The 22,281-nt window shown below is 41.3% G+C and overlaps 5 protein-coding genes across 10 annotated transcripts; 3 read left to right on the forward strand and 2 right to left on the reverse strand.

Moving 5' to 3' along the window:
• Nucleotides 1-326: 326 nt before the first annotated feature.
• On the reverse strand, nt 327-5,069 carry ort (glycine receptor ora transientless). 2 transcript variants are annotated; one of them, XM_086831722.1, is made up of 5 exons: nt 4,536-5,069; nt 2,287-2,366; nt 1,767-2,221; nt 1,062-1,708; nt 327-999 (listed from the first exon to the last, which is right to left on the reverse strand). In XM_086831722.1, the coding sequence occupies exons 2-5, from the start codon at nt 2,355-2,357 to the stop codon at nt 715-717; spliced, it is 1,458 nt and encodes a 485-aa protein (XP_086687848.1). In that variant the 5' UTR covers nt 2,358-2,366; nt 4,536-5,069; the 3' UTR covers nt 327-714. The 2 variants fall into 2 exon arrangements, with proteins under 2 accessions (XP_086687848.1, XP_086687847.1); XM_086831721.1 differs by having other exon boundaries at nt 2,287-2,370; nt 4,536-5,065.
• A 63-nt stretch (nt 5,070-5,132) lies between these two features.
• Nucleotides 5,133-12,999, forward strand: LOC110188292 (uncharacterized). 5 transcript variants are annotated; one of them, XM_020957992.2, is made up of 5 exons: nt 5,133-7,786; nt 9,725-10,411; nt 10,475-11,779; nt 11,839-12,436; nt 12,494-12,999. In XM_020957992.2, exons 1-5 carry the CDS (start codon nt 7,685-7,687, stop codon nt 12,742-12,744), a joined length of 2,943 nt encoding a protein of 980 aa, XP_020813651.2. In that variant the 5' UTR covers nt 5,133-7,684; the 3' UTR covers nt 12,745-12,999. The 5 variants fall into 5 exon arrangements, with proteins under 5 accessions (XP_020813651.2, XP_020813650.2, XP_086687850.1 ...); XM_020957991.2 differs by lacking the exon at nt 5,133-7,786 and adding an exon at nt 8,664-9,253; XM_086831724.1 differs by lacking the exon at nt 5,133-7,786 and adding an exon at nt 9,437-9,675.
• Nucleotides 13,000-14,072: 1,073 nt separating this feature from the next.
• LOC110188348 (developmentally-regulated GTP-binding protein 2) lies at nt 14,073-15,676 on the forward strand. Its single transcript, XM_020958056.2, has 4 exons — nt 14,073-14,324; nt 14,469-14,669; nt 14,741-15,405; nt 15,472-15,676. Exons 1-4 carry the CDS (start codon nt 14,261-14,263, stop codon nt 15,631-15,633), a joined length of 1,092 nt encoding a protein of 363 aa, XP_020813715.1. The 5' UTR covers nt 14,073-14,260; the 3' UTR covers nt 15,634-15,676.
• Nucleotides 15,677-15,699: 23 nt separating this feature from the next.
• Nucleotides 15,700-17,450, reverse strand: Nup58 (nuclear pore complex protein Nup58). Its single transcript, XM_020958055.2, has 2 exons — nt 16,534-17,450; nt 15,700-16,474 (listed from the first exon to the last, which is right to left on the reverse strand). The coding sequence occupies exons 1-2, from the start codon at nt 17,314-17,316 to the stop codon at nt 15,746-15,748; spliced, it is 1,512 nt and encodes a 503-aa protein (XP_020813714.2). The 5' UTR covers nt 17,317-17,450; the 3' UTR covers nt 15,700-15,745.
• A 1,192-nt stretch (nt 17,451-18,642) lies between these two features.
• Vha13 (V-type proton ATPase subunit Vha13) lies at nt 18,643-19,591 on the forward strand. Its single transcript, XM_020958057.2, has 3 exons — nt 18,643-18,801; nt 19,003-19,103; nt 19,172-19,591. The coding sequence occupies exons 1-3, from the start codon at nt 18,720-18,722 to the stop codon at nt 19,340-19,342; spliced, it is 354 nt and encodes a 117-aa protein (XP_020813716.1). The 5' UTR covers nt 18,643-18,719; the 3' UTR covers nt 19,343-19,591.
• The last annotated feature ends 2,690 nt before the right edge of the window (nt 19,592-22,281 follow it).

Consider the following 22,281-nt stretch of genomic DNA (forward strand, 5'->3'; position numbering starts at 1 on the left):
CCAACATAATTAATTGGGTATTCATAAGTCTATGGCTCCAAAGAAATCCGAGCAGTTCCCATTGTGCGAACCAATGTTGACACCTTTAAAAGAAAAAGCAGCGCGAAATAAACTTATAACTACCGAGAAATAAAAAATAAATAGCAAAGAAGAAAAAATAAGTGTTAAAAAATGAATGGTCTGGCCAAAACGCTCGAGAAACTATTATGGCCAGAATTCAGACTGTGTTCCTTTGATGGAACTTTTTCCAAAAGCTATTATAAAGCTGTAAGCTTTAGTCCTTCAAGGACCTAGTACATCCTTACAACCAAGAAAAGCTCGTGCTCTTATTTGAATGATTTCTCTATTTATTTACAATTAAAAGCATTTGTTGGAGACATTAAATTACAATTCACTTAATCTACAGCAGCTACAGCTCGATTGGCTTGATTAATTTTAAGCATCTTAGGAATTGAATTGATAATTTATAATGCATCTTGAGTTTTTATCTCATTATGTTTTTTTGTGGTTCAACAATTGTCTAAGTTTAAAATTCATTGACTTAAAGCTTGTGCGTGAAAGCTTAAGAGTAAATCGATATATGCGAACAATCAACGTTTAACACTCGGATGGAGCGACACACACAGAGAGAGATAGAGAGAGAGAGAGAGCGAGAGAGAGAGAGCCGGCGAAAGTATAGTATGTACAGGTCAGAGGTCAGGTTTCGATCCGATCTTACAGATACTCATAGAACACACACCAATAGATGCCATTGAGGCTGGCAAAGAGAGCCGGGAACAGGACCCGCGAGGAGCGATCAATGTAAATGGCCCTCTTAAGCCGCTCCTGGGCAGGGGTCAGCTTGGGTTTGGGCAACTCCGGATCCGGAACCGATGGCGGCGGTGGCGGTGGTGGAGGGGCAATAGTTGGGGTCAGTATAATGCGTGATTCCTGACGCGGAATCCAGGGACCATCAGCATCCAGCGGAGGACGAACCACACGACGAGTTGCGGTCACAACCTAAGGGGAAATATATATTTTATAAAAAATATATGTTAACTATAAGGATGATCATTCTTTACCCTCTTATTCTTGGTCATCTCATCAAAGATTTTCTCAATCTTTTCAATTTTCTCATCAGCCAAAGGCAGCATGGTGGCCTGCTTGTTCCCAGCCGTGTTGCTTCCACCTGGCGGAGCACCACCTTCTCCTTCCTTTTTAGTGCCATCTCCAGGAACCGGCTTGGGTGGATAAGCCATCGGTTTGGGTATGGGCGTATCACTCAAAACAATATTAATAAGACAGTACTCCATGAGGGCCATAAACACGAATACTGTGCAAACGGACATGAAGGCATCCACGGCCTTGAGATAGGACACCGGCGGCAGGGATGACTGTGATTTCGCATGTTGCGTGGATAAGGTGAGTAGCGAGGTGACCCCGAGGGTGACACGAGCAGGAGCCGCTTCCGGTTTGATCCAGAAGGATACCCAGGACATGATCACAATCATGCAAGTGGGTATATAAGTATTGAAAACATAGTAAACCAAGCGTCGTTTGAGGGTGAAGACTACCTCCAGACAGGTGAAGTTGCCCGTGGAGTACACCTGAGTGCAGTCCGCGGTCTCGTTTCGAATTAAAGCCACCTGCGGCAACTCAATGTTCTCGTCCACCACCAGCGGTGTGGTGGGATCCCATTGGAAGATCAGGTCATCCGTGGTGTGGGATACTATATATAAATAACAAATATTACAACGAATCTTTAATATATTCTTCAAAACCCTTACAACTTTCCATTTGCAGCTTGCACTCCTGCGTGTCATGTGGATAAATGGCAAAGTTCATGATGCAGGATAACTTCAGAGTCAGCTTGACCATATACAGGATCGTCTTGTCCTTGTACAACCACATATAATGATTGGGTATGGTCATGGTCTGGAAAGTCACAGATTTGGCGTTCTTGAAGAAGGAGTCTGGGCGCCACATATTCTTTAGCCAATCCACTTCCAGCAATCGATACTCCTGCGTCATATTCTCCGGCAACCGTAGACGATGATCCTTCCAGGTCTGAGCAAAGAACACATCCGCCACATAGGTCATTGAGTTCTCATCAATGGAGTCCAGTCCCATTACAGTAACATGAAAGTAGACTATCGTGGGCTGACCCTCCTTCTTGGGCGGTCGCATTTTATCATATCGCTTGATGTCCTCGGGCAGGATATCGGTAATGGCCAGACTTTGTCTATATGGATTTTTCATTTGTGATTTTTGTATAGGTTTTAAGGTTTCAAGGTTTGTTTTACTCACTGAAACTCCCCTTTGGCATAGTGCTTGAGACAGATGGTACAGATCACCAGGATAATTATTTGGAATACCATTTCGGCAATCTTTCTGAAGGAAGGACCAAGAAAAGGGTATGAGGTTGCAATTAAAGTTTGCTTTGATTTATATTAATATATTTTTTTAAACAGGAACTCAAACGTTACAAGAGTATTTAAGCCTAATTAAAAAATGCAATTAAGTCTAGATTTTAGAAAATATTTAAGCTTGGAGATACCATATAATAATATTAGTTTAATATTATTGAACTCATTGCTTACCCGTTAAAGTCCTTTTTATTACAAAACCCAGCTTAAAACAAAGTCCTTATAGTAATTTCTCAACAAAACTGTCACAGGATATACCCTTCAATAAGATTTAATCAAGGATATTTATATTAAGCTATTTAAATCAATAACTATCAGGTAACAGAAATTCGTCCTAAACACTTGTTTTCAATGACTATTATTCATAATATCTTCCCCTGTTTCAGGGTTCTTCCTGCAAAATGAAGGTGACACCGACTTGGAAAACAAATTGAAACGATTTCCAGGTCTCACCCTTGACCTTGGACATCAGGTGGGCAGGATCAAAGGCACTTGAAGATTCCCCCTGGCATTGACAATGCATCGAGAGCGATTGGCACGAAAATAGCAACAATTATGCCGCTTAACAAAGTAAATAAAATGAAGGGGAAGAAGGGTGGAGAATCAAACCGAGACAAAGGGACAGTGGCCCTCGACAATAGAGTAGCCTCGGCATTGACAGATGTCTCAAACGACCGGGGGTTTGGCAACCCTGGCAGCGATACCTGTCGCCGTCCCAGTCTCTTGCCGCACAATACCGTCTTAATTCACAATTAAAGCCACTCGAGGGGCGGCTAGGAGGAGGTGGGTGGGAGGTGGTGGTGCCTCCTGGTGGCATGGAGAGCCGTGCCTTAAGTGGCCCATGCGCCTTTCTATGCGCTCGCGAGGATGCGAGGATGCCTGTGCCACGCCCCTCGTCGCTCGTCGCTCTCCTCTCTGCTCAGATGGCGAGCGTGGAGAAAGGAAGAAAGCGGGCATAGAAAGAATCCTGCCAATGCTGCAGAGCCCCCATTAGACAAGGACAATTGCCACGCTACTTGGCGAGGCAGAAGTCTATATAGGTCCCCCCTTCTGGTTTTTTGCAAATTGGGCCAACTTAAAGAATCAATATATTTAAATTTTGGAAAACATTTATGGACGTCATTGATTAATTGTTGATTAAATAATTAAGGTTTTGAAAAATCATTTATAATTGTTAAGAACAAAATATAAGCAATATTAACTTGGGTGACTCGGGATATAAAACATCAAGGATTTCTCTGATATTTTACTAAATACTGATCTCTTATCAATAAATAATGATTTTTGTATTGATTTTTGCTTTTGAAGCATATTTTTTGAGATTGAAAATTGTATAATTCTGAAAAAATTATGAATTTAACTTGTGGGCAAAAATGTTAGTTAATTTGTTACGCGAAAGGAAACATTTAAAACATATAAATAAACATAAAACATTTATGCATAATATCACATCACTTTAGCCAAATTTATTAGTTTAGATTGATTGCTGCTAATTTAACTCCAAAATAGGAGCAATTCGTCGATTTTATTAATAATTTCTTGAGCTATTAATTTTTATTGATTTTTTATATTAAAAATCCCACTTTTTCTACGATCGTTTACATAAAAGCCTTAAGAAGAAGTTTATATCATACTACTACAATAAATATTAACAATCGATGCTGATCAAGAATATCGTATTGCATACGATCTAAAATGTTTTATTAATTATAATAATATCTTGGGTTGCATAAAACTTTTTAATAGTGCTTTATCAAAACATAGTGTATATGTGTTTTTTATTTATATTCAATGATTTTGTTCCTTAATTTTTATAGATTTCTTAGTATCTCAATGAAACACTTCTAAATTATTAAAGGTAATAAACTTTGTCACAAATTGGTGCACAATTTCATTTATTAGAAATAAAATGGTTTTTAAATTATTTAAGTCTTCAAACTTAACTTCAGATCTTGTTAAAAATATTAATTTCTTTAAAATAAAATGGTTTACTGAAGTCACATTAGTAAACTGTTATAAAATCATATTCTAGTTTTTATCAATTTCGTACTCAAATTAATTTTTTTTTTAATCCATCAATTTATAAAAGATATATCAATTTATATTCAATGAATATTTATAAATTCTTACACAGTTAACTGATGAATTGAGAATTAACTTCACTCTGCTGGTTAACACGATTACGTTTTATTTTCGATATTACTGCACTATTTTCTGATGGATTTCTGGAATCTTCACCGAGATTACATAACCATCAGCTCGACGCACTTGATGGCATTTTTGAAGAATACAGCGTTTTTCAAGATCTCTTGCGTTATGTAAAATATATTTTGAAAACTTTATTTATATGTGGAAAAGTGTTTGAGGCTTTGATAAATATTTTTTCAATAATTTTCATTAAAGAGCAGACAGGATTTTATTCTAAGATTTCTTTCCGTTTTGAACGTCTTGGCCGTTCGAACTTTCGCTGACAACTGACAGTTGGTGGCGAACAGATTTGAATTTAAAACGTTGCCAGGCACGAAGCGAAAGTTCACCAACGAAGGATGCAGGATGCATGTTGGGGAAGGACGAGAGTCCCTTTCCGAACGATAGAGCGTTGGTGAAAGTGAAAGCCGCCAGAACTGCAGACTTTAATGTGGCGGGAACAAGGAACTATCGGCTGCAAATGTTTGTGCATATATCCTATATATAGGACAGGCAAATATCCTTTTCCCCAGTGCCGTGAGCCGCCTGTGTGTTTGTCTTGCCCGAGTCGTCACTTAACATAATTTCTTCGAGTGCTTTGGCATTGCCTCCGTTTGCCACATAATCTGAGCTCGGCTCTGTCGTCATCGACATTGTTGTCATATGTATCTGCCCCCCGGATGTGGGGTGCAGGACCTTCAAATGATGAGAGACATATGTCTATCGATTCGACGGCAACTTGTTTAATTCGTTGGTGGAGGGAGGGAAATGCTCCTTGCTTGGCCAAGTTTACGGATTTTATTTTTTGTGCTGCATTGTTCAGACTTGGACTTGAACAGGGATTTCCCTCAGTTTTGAGCATTTTTCAATCAATTTGCTTGTTAGTTGTCCTTCCCTAACAAGCTCTCCGCAAGTTGGCAAGTGGCAATGCCCAGGAGTGGCATTTGTCGCATTCAATGGCGTCCGAACATGAAAGGAACTCCAGCTAATGAATGCAGTGCCAGGATAATCCCTTAATCCCCCCCACTGAAGTCAACTCGGAATGCACAAATAGAAGTGCAAATACAATACAAATGACAGAGGAAAATTGCATGGAAAATCAAGTTAAATGAGATGACAAAAGCACTTGGTATAAGTGGGGGTCAGAAGGGGATAAATAAAAGCTGCGAAATACAAATGAAACGTAAAATAATTTAGTTTATTCTAGAAATAACATATGGTAATTACCAAATACATTGTTTTACCATATTATATTTATATTAGATGTATTAAATAACCACAGGTTACTTAGGGGCACTTTTTCTTAGCTTTAATCAAAATACCTTTATTTTTAATATATTCCAATGGCTTCAAAGATGAATTTTTAGTAAATAAAATTTATATAGTTTATATTTTCATTGGAGCGCTTTATATTCTTAAAATAATAAATACAGTTAAAGATTTGGCGAAATCATTGTGGAACTTAAAAACTATTTGGCTTTCAGCTAAGGCAATATAGTAAGAATTTAGGAGGAAAAGGAATTCTTCTACTAAGGGTTATTATCTATTCTTAGTTTTATAGATTAAAATCCGTTTCTTCTTTGGTGAAATATTTTTTATTCTTTGAAATACCGTAATAAACATTATTTTATAATTAATTCAGAGTAAAACTGATTAGGAAAAAAATGTAAAACTATATTTGATATGTAAACTCTTTCTAAAAAATGAAATACTTGCACAAATAGATATGAAGGCTTTTTTTCTGACACTTCCAGTGTATACTGAAATCACCTGAATATACATACTTTATAATTAACTCTATAAATATTTTAAAATATTTTTTTTGCTATGTAAAATACTTTCCAAATTGTTAAATACTTGTAAAAAGAACCCTAAACTCTATAAAATAAGCACTACAAAATAAAGAAGCTTGATTGAAAAATATATATTTTAGTTTTTATACTTTTAAATTAAATTTAAATTTAACAAATACACATAAAATCATAACAAAAACTTTTTAAAAGTATTTTCAATATAAAATGTTCTCTTAAAACCGAAAATACTCATTAAAAAATCCCTTCATTCTCTGGCATCAAGAGGACGGAATCAACAAATTAAGAGACTTGCGTGAAAAATATCCTCTATTCTTTGCAAAATATTAAGTACCTTGATAGCATATCATAGTTAAATTACTTGTTTTAATTAATTAAAATATTTTGAAATAATCTTCTTTTCAAGTACAAATATATCTTAAAACCAAAAATACTCGTAGAAAACCCTCTACAGCCTCTGAAAACAATTATAATGACTTAAAAATGTAGTTTCCTCTCACGAGTTTCCTGGTGACCTTCAGGCAGCTGACACCTCACCGCCTCACATGTGTGCAGAAGTAGAAGGTGACTACTCTATTCTATTCGAACCCCTTTCCAAATAGACCCTACCAAGCACTACTACTCAACGCCTTGCCGCAACACTCTCGACAGGATTCACAACACATCCTTTTCTGGCCTCCGAGGCAGCGAGATGAAGAAGAAGGACGACGACGACTAGTCGTCGTTATTAAATTATCTCTGATGCGATAATAGCACACTTAAGTTGCCACCAACCTCTCTCCCCCTTTCTCTCTCTCTGCCCCCCGTTGCATCTATTGATGGGGCAGCTATAAAAAGCCGCTGATTTTTCTATAGTTTATTCGAATGCAGTCGAGCTTGGACCTGTGCTCCTGAGTGCTCCTGTCCCTCCCACCGCCACCCACTGCTCCTCTCTAAGTGGTGCTCTTAAGTTTCTGCTGAGGGCAGCAACAGCATCATCATCGGGTATGGTTTGTGGCTAAAGCAAATTCGCAAAAGGTTTTTGCCGCACTTGCAATTTGAATACTTTTATTTTTTATTTTTTGTATTTTTGGGTGAAAAAAAAAACGAACGAACAGGGCAGCTTTTTAGCTTGTGTTTGGCTTTTGACAAGCGTGTACGGCTACGTCATAGAAAATTATGTGAAATACATTTTGAGGGAAAAAAATAAGAAGATACAGAAAGCGAAACTACATACATTTTCTTGGATTGCAAGGTGATAAATAAAGCAGCGACAAGGTCACCGAATATATTTAGTACACGATGGAGAGATATATAAAGCGAGGATCCTTAAAGATGAGAGTCAGTTTTGTGATAATAAACAAGGAATTGGATCCCGACGAAGCTTTTATTGTTTTCATAGAGGTAATGTGTTCATATTAATTAGATTTTAAGTAGGGTTTCTTTTAAAATTAGTGTATTTTGTTAGTAAATTGTTATAGCAAATAACCTTTTTATTACCAAACTAAAATTGTGTATATAATTGGTAATAAAATAAGTACTGATAAGACTCCTTGAAAAGTTTGAAACTTGCTGCTCTGTCTTAGTAGTAGAATCTCGATTTTATATGTCTTAAATCAGATGACAATAATTAAAGATTAATATAAAGTTTTGAAACTATTTTAAGGCTCTCATTACATTTTTTAAAGCTATAATTTTGTAGAAAATATTGTATATTAAACACAAGTTTAAGTGCAAATATAATTACAGTCATAGTTAAAGTTAAAAATCAAACCCTGAGCCAGAAATTGATTTAAAAGGCAACCTCAAATAATATATAAAACTATGCTGATATTTATCCTGCAGCTTAATCTCAAATCAAATAAATAAATAATAATATATAAAAAATCTATAATACTTTTAATACCCAAATAAAAATAATACTAATACTAACCTTAATCGATTGTTAAAATATCGTCCCGACATATCTTTTCCGTATCATTTCCTGCTGTTGAAAGGCAGACAAAATCTCATTAAATATTAATCGCTAACTCCAGCGAGCGGGCAAAAACCACATACTGCGGCACACAGAATATGTGACCCATATTCTCAGCATGCGGAAGTTTGGTGAATGAAGCCCGCCATGTCCCCCAACCTGCCACATCCCCATATGCCACATGCCACATGCCCAACTCCACGGCCCCGCCTACTTCATTCATGAAATTCTCAAAGCGAGGACATTGAACCGCTGCTGGGGGGGAGCGAAGCTAATCGGGAGAGTTGCTCCAGGGTGGAGCTGGGTGGGATTAGGAATGGCAAGGGAAAAGGCAAGGTGGTGGTGGTGGTTCTGTCCAGCAACAGATGCCCCGGAGAGAGAAACCCCAGCCACAGGGTGGCAAAAAGAGAGCTAGAGAGCCAAAGAGTGGGCTGCTGCCCAGGTGGGACGCCACATTGTTGACAAACAAACCTGTAGCCGCTGGCCAACACGTGGCGGCTGCTTCCCTGGGTGGTGGTTTGGGTGGTGGCACCACAATCCCTTCCAGAGCGCATGCTCCGAAATCGGAAAACAGCTGAGCGTGAAACCGTGACGTCGTTATTGATTTTTCTACAATCGCCGGACGCGCATCGTTGCAATTGGAGTTGCAAGGAGGAAAGGAGTCGCAGGATGCTCTAAAGGATCTGCAACACATCCATTGATTGGCTAAAACTAAGGCATTCCGGCAGGTGCAGCTAGGTGGTGAAGCCGCAACAGCGGCATTGGGACAGAAAATGATCAAACTGCGACCATATGTGCCCTCAAAGAGGATTGCCATACGGGACTCGTCCATCGATGAGGATGCCAGCGATGATGTCGAGGACGAGGTGTTCATCAAGGATGCGAGGTCAGCCAAGGTGAGTTTATGGAGAGTTTTGGAAAGGAAAAGGAGAGTTAAGACGTAAAATAAGGACTGGAGCACCCCTGGCTGCATCTTTAGGGAGTAACATTGTGTGTAAATAGATAATTAAATCAAGTGCAAAAAGTGGTGTGTGTTTTACAAAAAGAAAGGAAACTGGAATAATATCATAGTTCAAAGTCAGGAATGTTTTCACAGCAGGATCTAGGGTGCTGTTTTCTGAGAAAACAGAAACATCTTTAAAAATACATACACTTAAAAATATAAAATCTGAGCTTAACATTAGCTAATAGCTGTGTTTACACCAGAATTTTAAGCTAGTTAAAGCTTTAAGAAGAAGATAAACACTGAAATACGCTACCAGGACTCTTTTTGAGTTACATATTACTTCCAATATATAATTTCCAAATTTATGGTTCTGTAAATAACTAATTAGTAATAATAACTCAATCTCATCTCCATCTTACAGCGCAGCGAAGAGCAAGGTCTTAAGCGACCCTTAATGGCTCCGCGGCGGAAGCACAGCTCTGGCGGACCCGGAAATGGATCAGGATCAGGATCGGCTCCCATAATGAAGCAGCACAGGAGACGTCGGTGTTGTCGGTGCTGTGAACCCTTCTGTTATGCCCTGGCTGCCTTGACGGTCCTCTGTGCCGTGCTCAGTCTGGCAGCTCTCATGTTAACGCTCTTCCCGCTGCCGCTCCAGCGTATACGTCACTGGTGGCGCACCGATCCTGCCCAGCTGGCGGCCATGTCCTCTAACTCTGCCCGCATTGGATATGGCAGTTCCCTGGGCAGTGAGTTTGTGCCATGCACTCAGATCAGTGTCCAGAAGAGATGGAGCCGCAGTCTGCCGCGGATGAATAGCGAAAGTCCCCTGCGTGCGGCTGATCTAAATGGAGATGGGATCAGGGATGTGGTCTTTGGCTATGGAGTGGATGATAACATCCATTACGAGGGTATTCCCCTGCCACGCTGTCAGTCTGCCCAACAGGGCGAGGAGGTGCCCTGTGAGGGCGGAGTGGTGGCCTTGAATGGACGCGATGGTTCCATCTTGTGGCAGTCATGGAGTGTGGCTAATGTCTTCTCGCTCCACTGCAGCGCGGATGTAGATGGAGACGGTGGCACGGACTGTGTGGCTGCCGGCAGACTTGGGGTGAGTTTAATCCTTCTATACAACTCAATCCTCTCTTGCTAATCTTTTCTTTTCACCCCGCAGATGATCTATGCCATCAATGGACGCACTGGCTCCATAATCTGGCGCTTCCATGAACTGGAGGTGGAGACCAACTCTCCGATTGTGATGGACTTGTACACCATCAACGAGCTGCGAGATCTGGATGGAGATTCAGTGCCAGAAATTATAGCAGCTCATCTGGAGGAGCGGGAAGAGTCCAAGGCTGGTCACATAAAGCTCATCTCTGGTAAAACTGGAAAGGTTATCCGCAGCATACCAACGCCCTACAGGGAGGAGATGTTTGTGCCAATTCAACTCATCACCGAGGCAGATGGCACAGAGCTCTTGCTGATCCTCACTGGTGGTCAGAATACACCGGGTGGCATTTACTCCCTGAGATTGCATTCCCTGATGGCTCACACGAGTGAGAAGCATTTCACGCCGCTCTACCGGCAACAGGGATCGGGCCTCATGGTGCCCGCCGTGCTCACCGATCTCAATGGCGATGGCATCTCGGATGTGGTGGTGGCAGCCTTTAACCGCAGTGTCCTCGCCTTCGATGGAGCCAACTATACGATGATGTGGAATTACACATTTCCGGCCAGCGAATGTGTCAGTGCCATTGTGCCGGGACACTTTGACCATGACAATGTGACGGATTTCATGGTGAAGTACAACACGGGTCCAGGCTTTCCCGTTTACTACTATTCACAGACCACAATTCTGGATGGACGGACGGGATTGCCCCAACTTAATGCCATGATGACGGATGCAGGTGGTGCCAATAGCCTACTCGGTGGAGTCTCCATTTCCCAGAGCTTTGGCGGGGACTTCTTCCTCCACTGGCAGCTGCAGTGCCGGAATCGTCCGGAAGCTCGTGATGCCTACGAATTCGTGCCGGATAGCGACATCATCCTGCAGGCCAGAGCGGATACTTGTCGCCTGCGTTACAACGAGTCCACGGTGCTGAAGCTCTACGGGATTGCCAGACACATCGAACCCCCAGGTGCTGTGCTCTTTAGCACCGATGATCTGGAGGTTCAGCTGAATCGCACACAACGACCGGCGCCAGCTGGTAAGAAATCCCCTCTAAAGCATCCCAAACTTCTCAAGAAGCTACTGGCGGGAAATCGGGAGCAACTACTGCGCCAGGTGGCAGCCGGAACAGCGATATCTGGCATTGGAGCTGGAACGGAGCAGCCAGTGGGCAGAAGGACAAAGGGTCACCACAGACATAATGCATTGACGGAGCAACAGCTGCAAGAGCTCTTGCCCCAGGGAGCAGACAATGAGCTGCCCAGTTTTGGCATGGCAGGGGGATATCCCAAGGAGTCCTACAAGGAGTTTGTAAGTAGAATCTTATCCTGCTTCCGATTATATATAACTAATCTTATCCCACTCTACAGAAGGATTATGATCCCCTGCCGGAGAGTACAAATCCACTGCGCGTCCAGGAGGAATACGATCTAGTGTACAACGATGATGTCCCGCCGTTGCTGGAGCAGGTCGATCGACCCATCCGCCTGAGGTCCAAATATCCCAGCTCCGGGAATCGTGATGTTCGCAGTGATGACCTTGATAAAGATAGCAGCACCACTGCCCAAACAGGGTCTAGTACCACCACAGGGATCCCCCTGGTGGCTCAGTCTCCGCTTAGCCTGTGGGATCTGGAGCTAGATAATGAAGCACGAGAGCAGGCCGCCGATGGTACTGCCGAGGAAAGAAGTAAGATGACACTACGTCGGCGACGACGTGAGGGAGAGAGTGTTTCCGGTGCCACCACTTCAGCTGGAGAGGAAACAACAGGAGGCGATGATCCCAACGGACCAGATTGGTACTTGGCTTCCATCTCATCTACCGGCGTCCTGCTCAAGGCGCTTGGTAATGCCAGCTCCTCGCTGGACTTTGCTTTTGTGCTCAACATCCGAGAGTCGGAGGCCTATCCGCCGCTCTTTTCGCCACAGGATCTTAGCTGTGTGGAGGAGAAAATCAGCGCATATAAAAGTGAGTTTATATTTTAAAGGCTTCAAGAGACTCCTGAGTAAGCTTCCTTCCTTCCAGGTTACACCATCGATAACCTGCGCGTATTGCGCAAACAGTTCCTCAAGCAGTGCCTCAGCGAGCGACTGGTGGACGCCGAACCGGCTCTGCCAAAGTTCGAGTCACAGCTGGTGGTGACCCGCATCGGGATCACGTGCACCTGTCGAACCCTGAGACCAGGTGAGGTCTGCTCGGAACTGGATCCGCTGGAGGGGCAGCGCTGGAGGGAGTTCATGGGGAACTCGGGACATGGCTTCTATGCCAACAACTAATTGCTAAAATCGCTGCCGGTGGGAGGGATTTCGCAGCGGAGGACTTGGCCCTTTTGGCCACCAATGCTGGAAAGCTCATCCTTGCCGGCCGCGCTATCTCTTTCTCTCGATGTCTCTGTCAAGTCAACAGTCACTATTGTAATTTATTGTCATTTGCGTGTTGTGGGGTTTCTTGTAATCGTAACAGTATTTACCTGCGTGTATTTGCGTATATTTTACGAGTTCTTTTGACAAATAAAAATAATCCAATTGAAAGTGTTAGCCGTTTATAAGATTTGAAGATCTAGGAAATCTAGGTTCTAGTTAGCAAATAATTATTATTAAATAATATTTGGACTGCGGGATTCGTTTCCTTAAAGGCTTTACAATCATACCTATAACTTTATAACAAAATTTTCTTATTATCAGCTATCAACCAGACAGTTTCCCGCCAAATTTTAAATTCAAACCGGATATGATATCACTCCATTAAAAAATGATATTTTAAATTTCAGTTTGCATGGCGTCCCGCTGTTAACTTCCGTTCCTGTAATAACATAACATTGTAATGGCAGAGAAAAACTTTCTCTCTCTCACTTTCTCTGTGTCTCTCTATAAGTCTTTCTCTACATTGCTCTTCTCTAAATTTCTCTCTCTCTGACTCTCTTTTACTCTCGCTTGTTTCCTCTGTCTCTATCTCTCTGTCTCTCTCTACCTATCTCTAGAGAAATCTGTTCTCGCTCTCCATTTTTCTCTTCTCTTAACTCGGGGACTATAAATACAGGCACTGCTTTCGCTCTGACCTCAGTCAGTCTGAGGCCTCCTTACTGTTTACATCATAGTGAAAGTGGTAGTAATAGTGATCGATCCCAAAAATATGTTCAATGTTATACGTCTGGATAACCAGGAAAACTATACCAATTCATTTATTTAATTCCGTTAATTTATTTATTTATTTATTTGTTTATTTATAAAGTAAATAGCAATGATTGTCATTCTTAAATTTATATTTTTTAATAATTGGTTACCAATACTGGCTACGATTGTTCTAAATGTAACAATAAACAAAAATTAATAAAACAAAATAAAAACAACAAAAATATATAAAATGATTTTATGTTATTGAAAATATTTTATAATAATAAATCATAAAAAAGTAAAATATAAAAGACTAAATGTTTTCCACTTTATTGACCAACTTCGTCTTAAACTCTTTTTTCCATGTAAATACATATAAACAAATTTAATGAAATTTAAATTGAATAATTCAAATAATAATATATTATAATTATATTAATAATTTCCAAGACGGAATTACTAAAATTTCTTAAACACGACAAATTCAAATTGGAAATAGAAAGTCCAACTAGGAACGTTATCTTGACACTTGGAACTATCAGCTGTTCAGGGCTGGAAGCTAAAACTCTCAGAGACGCACAAAGCTTTACATCCCTGGGGCCCGCTGCTCAATAATAAAAGCAAAACTTGGTGTTTTTTTATTTTCACATGCCCGGCCTTTAATCACAGCACCAGCAGAATGGGAATCCTGGAAAAGATAGCCGAGATCGAGCGCGAAATTGCGCGAACCCAGAAGAACAAAGGTTAGCGTGAGTTTTGTGTAATTAACCGGCAAAAAAGGCGGATGAGAGAGGCCACCTTCGAAATCCGCCGCGCTGGCCATCGGAATTTAGGTTAGGAATTGCTCAGCGTCTCTAAATCCGAGTGTGTTTACTCCTCTTTCCCAGCCACCGAGTACCATTTGGGTCTGCTGAAGGCGAAGTTGGCCAAGTACCGCTCCCAGTTGCTGGAACCATCGAAAAAGGGCGAGAAGGGTGAGGGATTCGATGTGCTGAAGAGCGGCGATGCGCGGGTGGCGCTGATCGGTTTTCCCTCGGTGGGCAAGTCCACAATGCTGTCCACCCTGACAAAGACGGAATCGGAGGCGGGTAAGCAGTAGCCAGAGAGCCACACCCCTCAAGATCCCCTAATTCCCTTTTCCATTTGTGGAAATCCATAGCGAACTATGAGTTCACCACCTTGACCTGCATTCCGGGTGTGATCGAGTACCAAGGTGCCAATATACAGCTGCTGGATCTGCCGGGTATCATCGAGGGTGCTGCCCAGGGCAAGGGGCGTGGTCGCCAGGTTATCGCTGTGGCCCGCACTGCCGATTTGGTGCTCATGATGCTGGATGCTACCAAGCCAAATGTCCATCGGGAGCTGCTCGAACGCGAGCTGGAGTCCGTGGGCATTCGGTTAAACAAGCGCAAGCCCAACATCTACTTCAAGCAGAAGAAGGGCGGTGGCCTGAGTTTCAATGCCACCTGTTCGCTATCGCGGTGTAACGAGAAAATGGTCCAGACCATCCTGCACTCCTTCAAAATCTTTAATGCCGAGGTTCTCTTCCGCGAGGACTGCACCGAGGACGAGTTCATCGATGTCGTCACCGCGAATCGTGTGTATCTGCCCTGTTTGTATGTTTACAACAAGATCGATCAGATCTCCATTGAGGAGGTGGACCGCCTGGCGCGTCAGCCCAACTCAATTGTCGTCAGTTGCAACATGAAGCTTAATCTGGACTACATGCTGGAGGCCCTCTGGGAGGCGCTGCAGCTAATTAGGGTATACACAAAGAAGCCCGGAGCACCGCCAGACTTTGACGATGGTCTGATTCTTAGGAAGGCAAGTTGTGTTTATATTCCTGCATGTTTGATGGACTCCTGTCCTAACTTTCTTCTCTTCCCACAGGGTGTCAGTGTGGAGCACGTGTGCCATGCCATTCATCGTACACTGGCTGCCCAGTTTAAGTACGCCCTGGTGTGGGGCACCTCCACAAAGTACTCGCCACAGCGCGTCGGAATCGCCCATGTAATGGCCGACGAGGATGTCATACAGGTGGTCAAGAAGTGAATATTGTTGCAACTGAAATATATTCTATGCTATATACTTAAAAGGCCGAGCCGGAGACAGTCTCTCTCTCTGGTACATAACGATTTATTTGAAACATGCTAACAATTCAATCTTACTTGGCTGCCGCATTGCTGGCGGAATTTGCCGCCGCCGCTGACGTATAAGATTTATTCAGGCTGCTGATGGCCGTGATATTGGAGAAGGGCGTCGGGCCGCTGCTAATCCTCTGGGGCTCCACCGATGGCAGAGGAGGGTTGTCGATCCGTTCAAAGACATTTGTGGCGTCCCTCAATCGGTAGCGACGCAAGTTAAGGTAGTGTTCCTTCTGTTCCTCCACACGCTGGTGCACTTCCTGCAGACGTCCAGCCAGTGACATGAAGCTTTCGCTTAACTGGCGGAAGCAGCGCATCATATCCGTTGGAGAAATGCTCTGGGGGTTGGAGAGGGCGTGCATGAGGCTCTCGGTATGAGCAATCTTCTGGCGCAACGCTATCAAATCCTGTTCGTATTTTGCCACGAGGCACTGGAAGTACTGGAACGGAGCACTGTGCTCGAACTGAAGACCAGCGGGCGTGTCCTGCGTACGCTGGGCCATCTCCAGCGACTGAATGGCCTTGGATGTTTCCTGGCGCAACAGCCGAATCTGCTGATTGTTGGTCTCCACCGAATTGGACATATCCCGCAGAGCCCACTTCAAGTTGTTGATTTCGTGGCTAACGTTGCTGAACTTGGAGGTGGAAGTCCGGCTAATATCCGAGGAGGTTGTCTTCTGCTGCTTAATGTATACCTTCAGGGCATCCACGGTTTTCACAATCTCGTCGGGCACTTGGGTCTCCCTGATCTAAAAGGAATGTCTGCATATTATTTGGGAATCTACAAGCTGTTTAATATCACCCTCACCTTGATGCCATCCTGTTTATTATCGCCCAACTTGGGCTGCGTTGCACTTACATCAATGCCGCCTAGTCCCACAAATGTTGAGGGTGCAGCGGCAGTTGCCTGCCCGGCGGGCTTTCCAAAGATTCCGCCGCCTCCCAGCGACGTCGTGGCGGTGGTCGTTCCCAATTTTAATCCTGTATTGAAGGGCTGCGCTGTTGCCGTCGTCGTGGTGGTGTTGAAGTTCAGACTGGCTGCCGTTGTGGCTTGGGGCTTGGCAAAGGCAAAGGTTCCAATACCAGCGGCAGCAGTTGTGGTAGTTGTCCCAAATCCAAAAGCCGGCGGAGCCGTAGTGGGTGCAGTAGTTGCCGGCGTTGCGAAGGAGAACGTGGGTGCAACGGTGCCTACAGCAGGTGCAGCGACTCCAAAGGTAGGCGCTTGCGTGGCCGCTGCACCGAAGCCCGTGGTGGCAGCAGGAGCTGCTCCGAAGGCGCTAGTGGTACCTGTTGCTGCCCCAAAAGCCGGAGTGGCTGTCGGTGCCGCTCCAAAGGCAGGCGTGGCTGCTGGGGCTGCTCCAAACGCAGGAGTCGCAGCCGGAGCTGCTCCGAAGGCTGGAGTGGCTGCTGTTGCCGCTCCAAAAGCCGGTGTAGCTGCCGGTGCTGCGCCAAACGCTGTGGTGGCAGTGGCTGTTCCGAAGGCTGGAGGAGGAGCCGTCGTTGTCGCCGGACGCGCGCCAAAACCAAGAGCACCGGGTGCAGCTGCGGCGCCACCTATCCCGGAGTTTGTGGGTTGAAACGAGAAGGACATCTTCGGTGGGCTCTCTAAATACTTTGCACAGCTAAATTTGGAGTAATTCTATATATTTTTCCCTACAAAAACCTGAATAATGTTTGTAATGTGCGTCGCCCAGTGTGACCGCAAAATCATTAATAAATAATACTGGCCTGCTCAAAAATAGAATTAGTCAAATATACCAAAAATATACTGAGTAACAAGCTAACTACTTTTTCAAGAATCTAACTATTTTTTGCACCGTGGTGAGTTTTAAGCTTAGTAACCTTTCCGCATTTCCATTATTATTTATTTAACTATGAATTTTACTATACATTTAAAATACATAGTTCTTCTAATAACCATTTGCACAGCTTTCTAAAGCCACATCAACTTTTTTATTGACATGATAAGAAACCATCAGACTTACAGAACTCACTATAAAAAGTATACATTTTACTACACTTGTAAAGGAACTATCGTTTAAAAAAAAAAAACGATATGTTTTTCATTTTAAAACAACTACCAATTGCAGATGTCAAATTAAGTATTTAATTTGAATGTCCCAGTTAAACCCATGTATTTGTCATATATAACAGATGTATTAATTATATAATATAAATTACAAAAATGTTCTAGAATATCAATAGTGTTTATTATATCACTTCTCTGGACTAATCGAACAAAGTTAATTAAAATATACTATAATTTTACATAAAATTCACAAAAACTGCAGACTTTGTACAAAGCATCTATATTCAATATTTGCAGTCATTTAGCGAAACCAAGTTCGTATGAATTTAACGTTTTGGAATGTTTGAACTAAAAAAGAAGAATAAGAATAGTTTAAAAATTATATATAAAAACAAAAAATAAATATCCATTTAATGCGACTATGTTTTGGTTGAAAATTAACCGGTGACTTTTGGGTCATTTCCTATACGGCTAAATATTCATTTATTATTATAGTTCATTATTATTATAATAGATTCATTTATTAATATGAGGAATTTGCAAACTAATATATAAAGTATCAACGTTTCATTGCACAATACACCTTTAATGGAAATAGGACATTCAAAGGCTGCAAAAACTTATTTTATGTTTTGATGCTGTGAGACATTATTATCGTATGAAATATTTAATTGGCGACGAAAATACATGTTTTTAACAAAATAATTCTTTATAAATGCTAAATACATTTTATAATAAGCTTAATTTAGCAAATTAAGATGTGACATTTTTAATTATGCTACATCTAGCTAGAAAGAAGCTTGTGTGCCAGCATTGGAACGCACACCAACAAAGATCCGTGGTGAGTTTGCGTGTGTGTGCCTCGTCATATGACAATTTTCACAGTTCGTAGCTGGAATTAATTCGTCGTCACTTGCTTTTTTCGACTTGCACTGTACACCACGGGAAGTAAAAGTTAGACAATAATGGCCAGCCAAACGCAGGGAATCCAGCAGTTGCTCGCTGCTGAGAAGAAGGCCGCCGAGAAGGTCGCCGAGGCCCGTAAACGTAAGTAACCAGAAAATATTATCACTCCAATTGGAATATATGGGCGAAGCAGAATACCAACTGTTTTTGCACCTCACCACACCCCCCTCAAATGACCGTTGTGTGTTGGGTCACATGATGTGGTGGAAAAGAGTACATATTGTAGGGGCTCCAGAGTTGTACTGATTTTTCTCCTTTTCTTTTTCCGGGGTGCTCCCGCAGGCAAGGCAAGGAGATTGAAGCAGGCCAAGGATGAGGCCACCGAGGAGATCGAGAAGTTCCGTCAGGAGCGTGAGCGCGCCTTCAAGGAATTCGAGGCCAAGGTGAGTTCCAACAGCCGCTTAATATGTGTGTAACTTGTGAGCTAACTTTTATGTCTAATCCCCTGCAGCACATGGGAAGCCGCGAGGGGGTGGCAGCCAAGATCGATGCGGACACCCGCGTGAAGCTGGCAGACATGGAGCGGGCCATCCAGACCCGCAAGGAACCCGTGATCCAGGAGATCCTGCAGTACGTGTACAACATCTCGCCCGAGGTCCACAAGAATTACAATCACAAGTAGAGAGGCAGTGGCGTCGAGAGTGTGCCCTCCAAATTCGATGTCCATGCATAATTTAGCCCCGTAATAATAGTGGTTACTTTACTGAAACACTGCTGTATTATTATTCCATACATTAAAGTGAAAATGCGTTGTTGTTCCATATAAAACTAGCGAGAATAGAAGAGTTTGTCTCCCCTTCATCCCAATTTGGGATTGTATTATTCCTGTTTTTGTGTTTTGCCCAATACACGTTGTTGTTTTATCTGAGAAGTCATGTGTTTTGATTGATTTGAGTTTCTTTTTCTGATACCGGGTTGGATGATGTATAAGGTGCATAGTGATAAGCATAGTTCATGCCATTTTATCTTTTAATGAGATTTAGTTATAATTGTTGTTATTTGCATATGTTGCTTAAATTAATATATTCTGCACTAGATATATGCATTAATCGCATAAAATCCGCATTCAGATTTAAATATTTCACATATTGCACAGTTTGAGATTTTTGAAACAGGTACATATGTGTACATGAGAAATAAGGAAAAAAATGAGTATAACCTATTTAAAGATATTGAAATTAAGTTTAAAATAATGATATTTTTTTTTTTACTATATACAACTAAAGAGTATATAACTTATACTCATACTCTTAGATCTATCCATTTTATTATAGATATCTTTTATGTTATCAACAATTTGTTTAAGCAAATTCTATAGAAAGTAATCAAAGTAATATATAATAATATATATATATATATATATATATATATATATATATATATATATATATATTTGCTACTTTGTGGCACAACAAGATCTTAAATTCTTTAAAAAAAAAATTTATTTATACAATGTTTCGTGAAGCAATTTTTTGCATTCTTACAGTTGTAAAATAATTTCAACGTTCAAAAACGTCTGTTCAACAAAACTGAGGCAATTATAAACTCAAATTTTCTTTAAAACCCAAATATTAAGCATTGGAATTTAATAATATGTAATAATAATAACTGAACATAAATAAAACCGGAATTAATTTTAAAAATAACACACGAAAAAAATCGACTACTGCAATCGAGTGACTCCGACTAGTCTCGAAATCGAGTGTGTTTATCGGTTGCCACATGCTTATCGATTATCCGTTAACACAAAAACAGCTGAAAATTAATGTCCGTCAAATTAGCGTCGATGAGTTAGCGTCGAAATGGAACGGTGGGAAAATGGAACACTGAGCGGTTGTTTAATTTTTAATTTATTTCGTAATCAAGGCACTAATTTGAATAAAATAAAGTTTCTGAATGCTAAAAAATGAATTTACTATTGTTTTATACTGGGTTCGAAAGTATTCGACAGTTGGATATATTAAAAAAAAGCATGTGAAAAATCGTAATTTCACGGATTTCTTAATATCTCGGCTAATCGAACGCGTGCAGCAATACCCGATACGCCAGAATAAAGGACATTTATTGTACTTTTAGCGTACCAAGTTTCAATTTTTTCAAACCGTCAGTTTTTGAGCAAATTGCATTACAGTGGTCCAACCTCGGGGTCGGCTCCATACAAAATAGGGCATCAAAAATAGTAAGGCATATAACTTCGATTTACGAACGCGTGCGCATATGCACGATATATAGGCTTACTACGGGAAGATTAAGGAATATTTGGTGAAAATTTCAATTGTTTTTAACCGTCAGATTTCGAGAAAATCGAATTACAGTGGGTGGTGTATTTGGGCTGATATCCAAGGCGCGAACTATGAAAATGGAACCAGATGGGAACCAGCAGAGAACCACTCGCTGAACCAGACCATAGAACCATGTTAAGAAAAATACTAAATTAAATGAAAATAGCAATTTGTTGCATAAAATATTAAGAAAAGTGACTGACAATAAATAGAAGAGCCATTCAAAACAATTTAGTGTGATTTTCATCTAAATTAACGAAAATGTATCTATTTTGTTATTTTTAGATTATTTTAGTATATACCACGGCACACCAAAATCGACGCTAACTTTTACAAAAATCTTACTCTCTTAAATGAACGCGTGCAAACTTGCACGGTATCTCAATAGATAGGGAAAAATAATCTCTAATTTCGAATTAAATCTTAATTCGATCTAACCGTCAGATTTTGAGAAATTCAAGTGTTTCTCTTTCCGACCTCATTCACAAACACTGGTTTCGTAATGACCCTAACGCCATGTGCCAAGCCCCAAACCATATTCCGACGCTAACTTTTAAAAAATTATAACTCCCTTAAATGAACGCGTGCAAACTTGCACGGTGTCTCAAAAGAAAGGGAAACATATTCTCTAACTTCGAATTAAATCTTAATTCGATCTAACCGTCAGATTTTGAGAAATTCAAGTGTTTCTCTTTCCGACCTCATTCACAAACACTGGTTTTGTAATGACCCTAACGCCATGTGCCAAGCCCCAAACCATATTCCGACGCTAACTTTTAAAAAATTATAACTCCCTTAAATGAACGCGTGCAAACTTGCACGGTGTCTCAAAAGAAAGGGAAACATATTCTCTAACTTCGAATTAAATCTTAATTCGATCTAACCGTCAGATTTTAAGAAATTCAAGTGTTTCTCTTTCCGACCTCATTCGCAAACACTGGTTTCGTAATGACCCTAACGCCATGTGCCAAGCCCCAAACCATATTCCGACGCTAACTTTTAAAAAATTATAACTCCCTTAAATGAACCCGTGCAAACTTGCACGGTGTCTCAAAAGAAAGGGAAACATATTCTCTAACTTCGAATTAAATCTTAATTCGATCTAACCGTCAGATTTTGAGAAATTCAAGTGTTTCTCTTTCCGACCTCATTCGCAAACACTGGCTACATATCGATAGGGGCGCTTCCCACACTCTATCGATGAATAACCCGCCAGAAAATATTCCTATTGGCCATTTAAGAATTGCATAAAATATGCATGCAACATGAATGTAATTGA

The sequence above is a fragment of the Drosophila serrata genome, unplaced genomic scaffold (genome assembly GCF_035046125.1).
Source record: "Drosophila serrata isolate PLE 108 unplaced genomic scaffold, ASM3504612v1 contig_241, whole genome shotgun sequence".
Classification (NCBI taxonomy): domain Eukaryota; kingdom Metazoa; phylum Arthropoda; class Insecta; order Diptera; family Drosophilidae; genus Drosophila; species Drosophila serrata.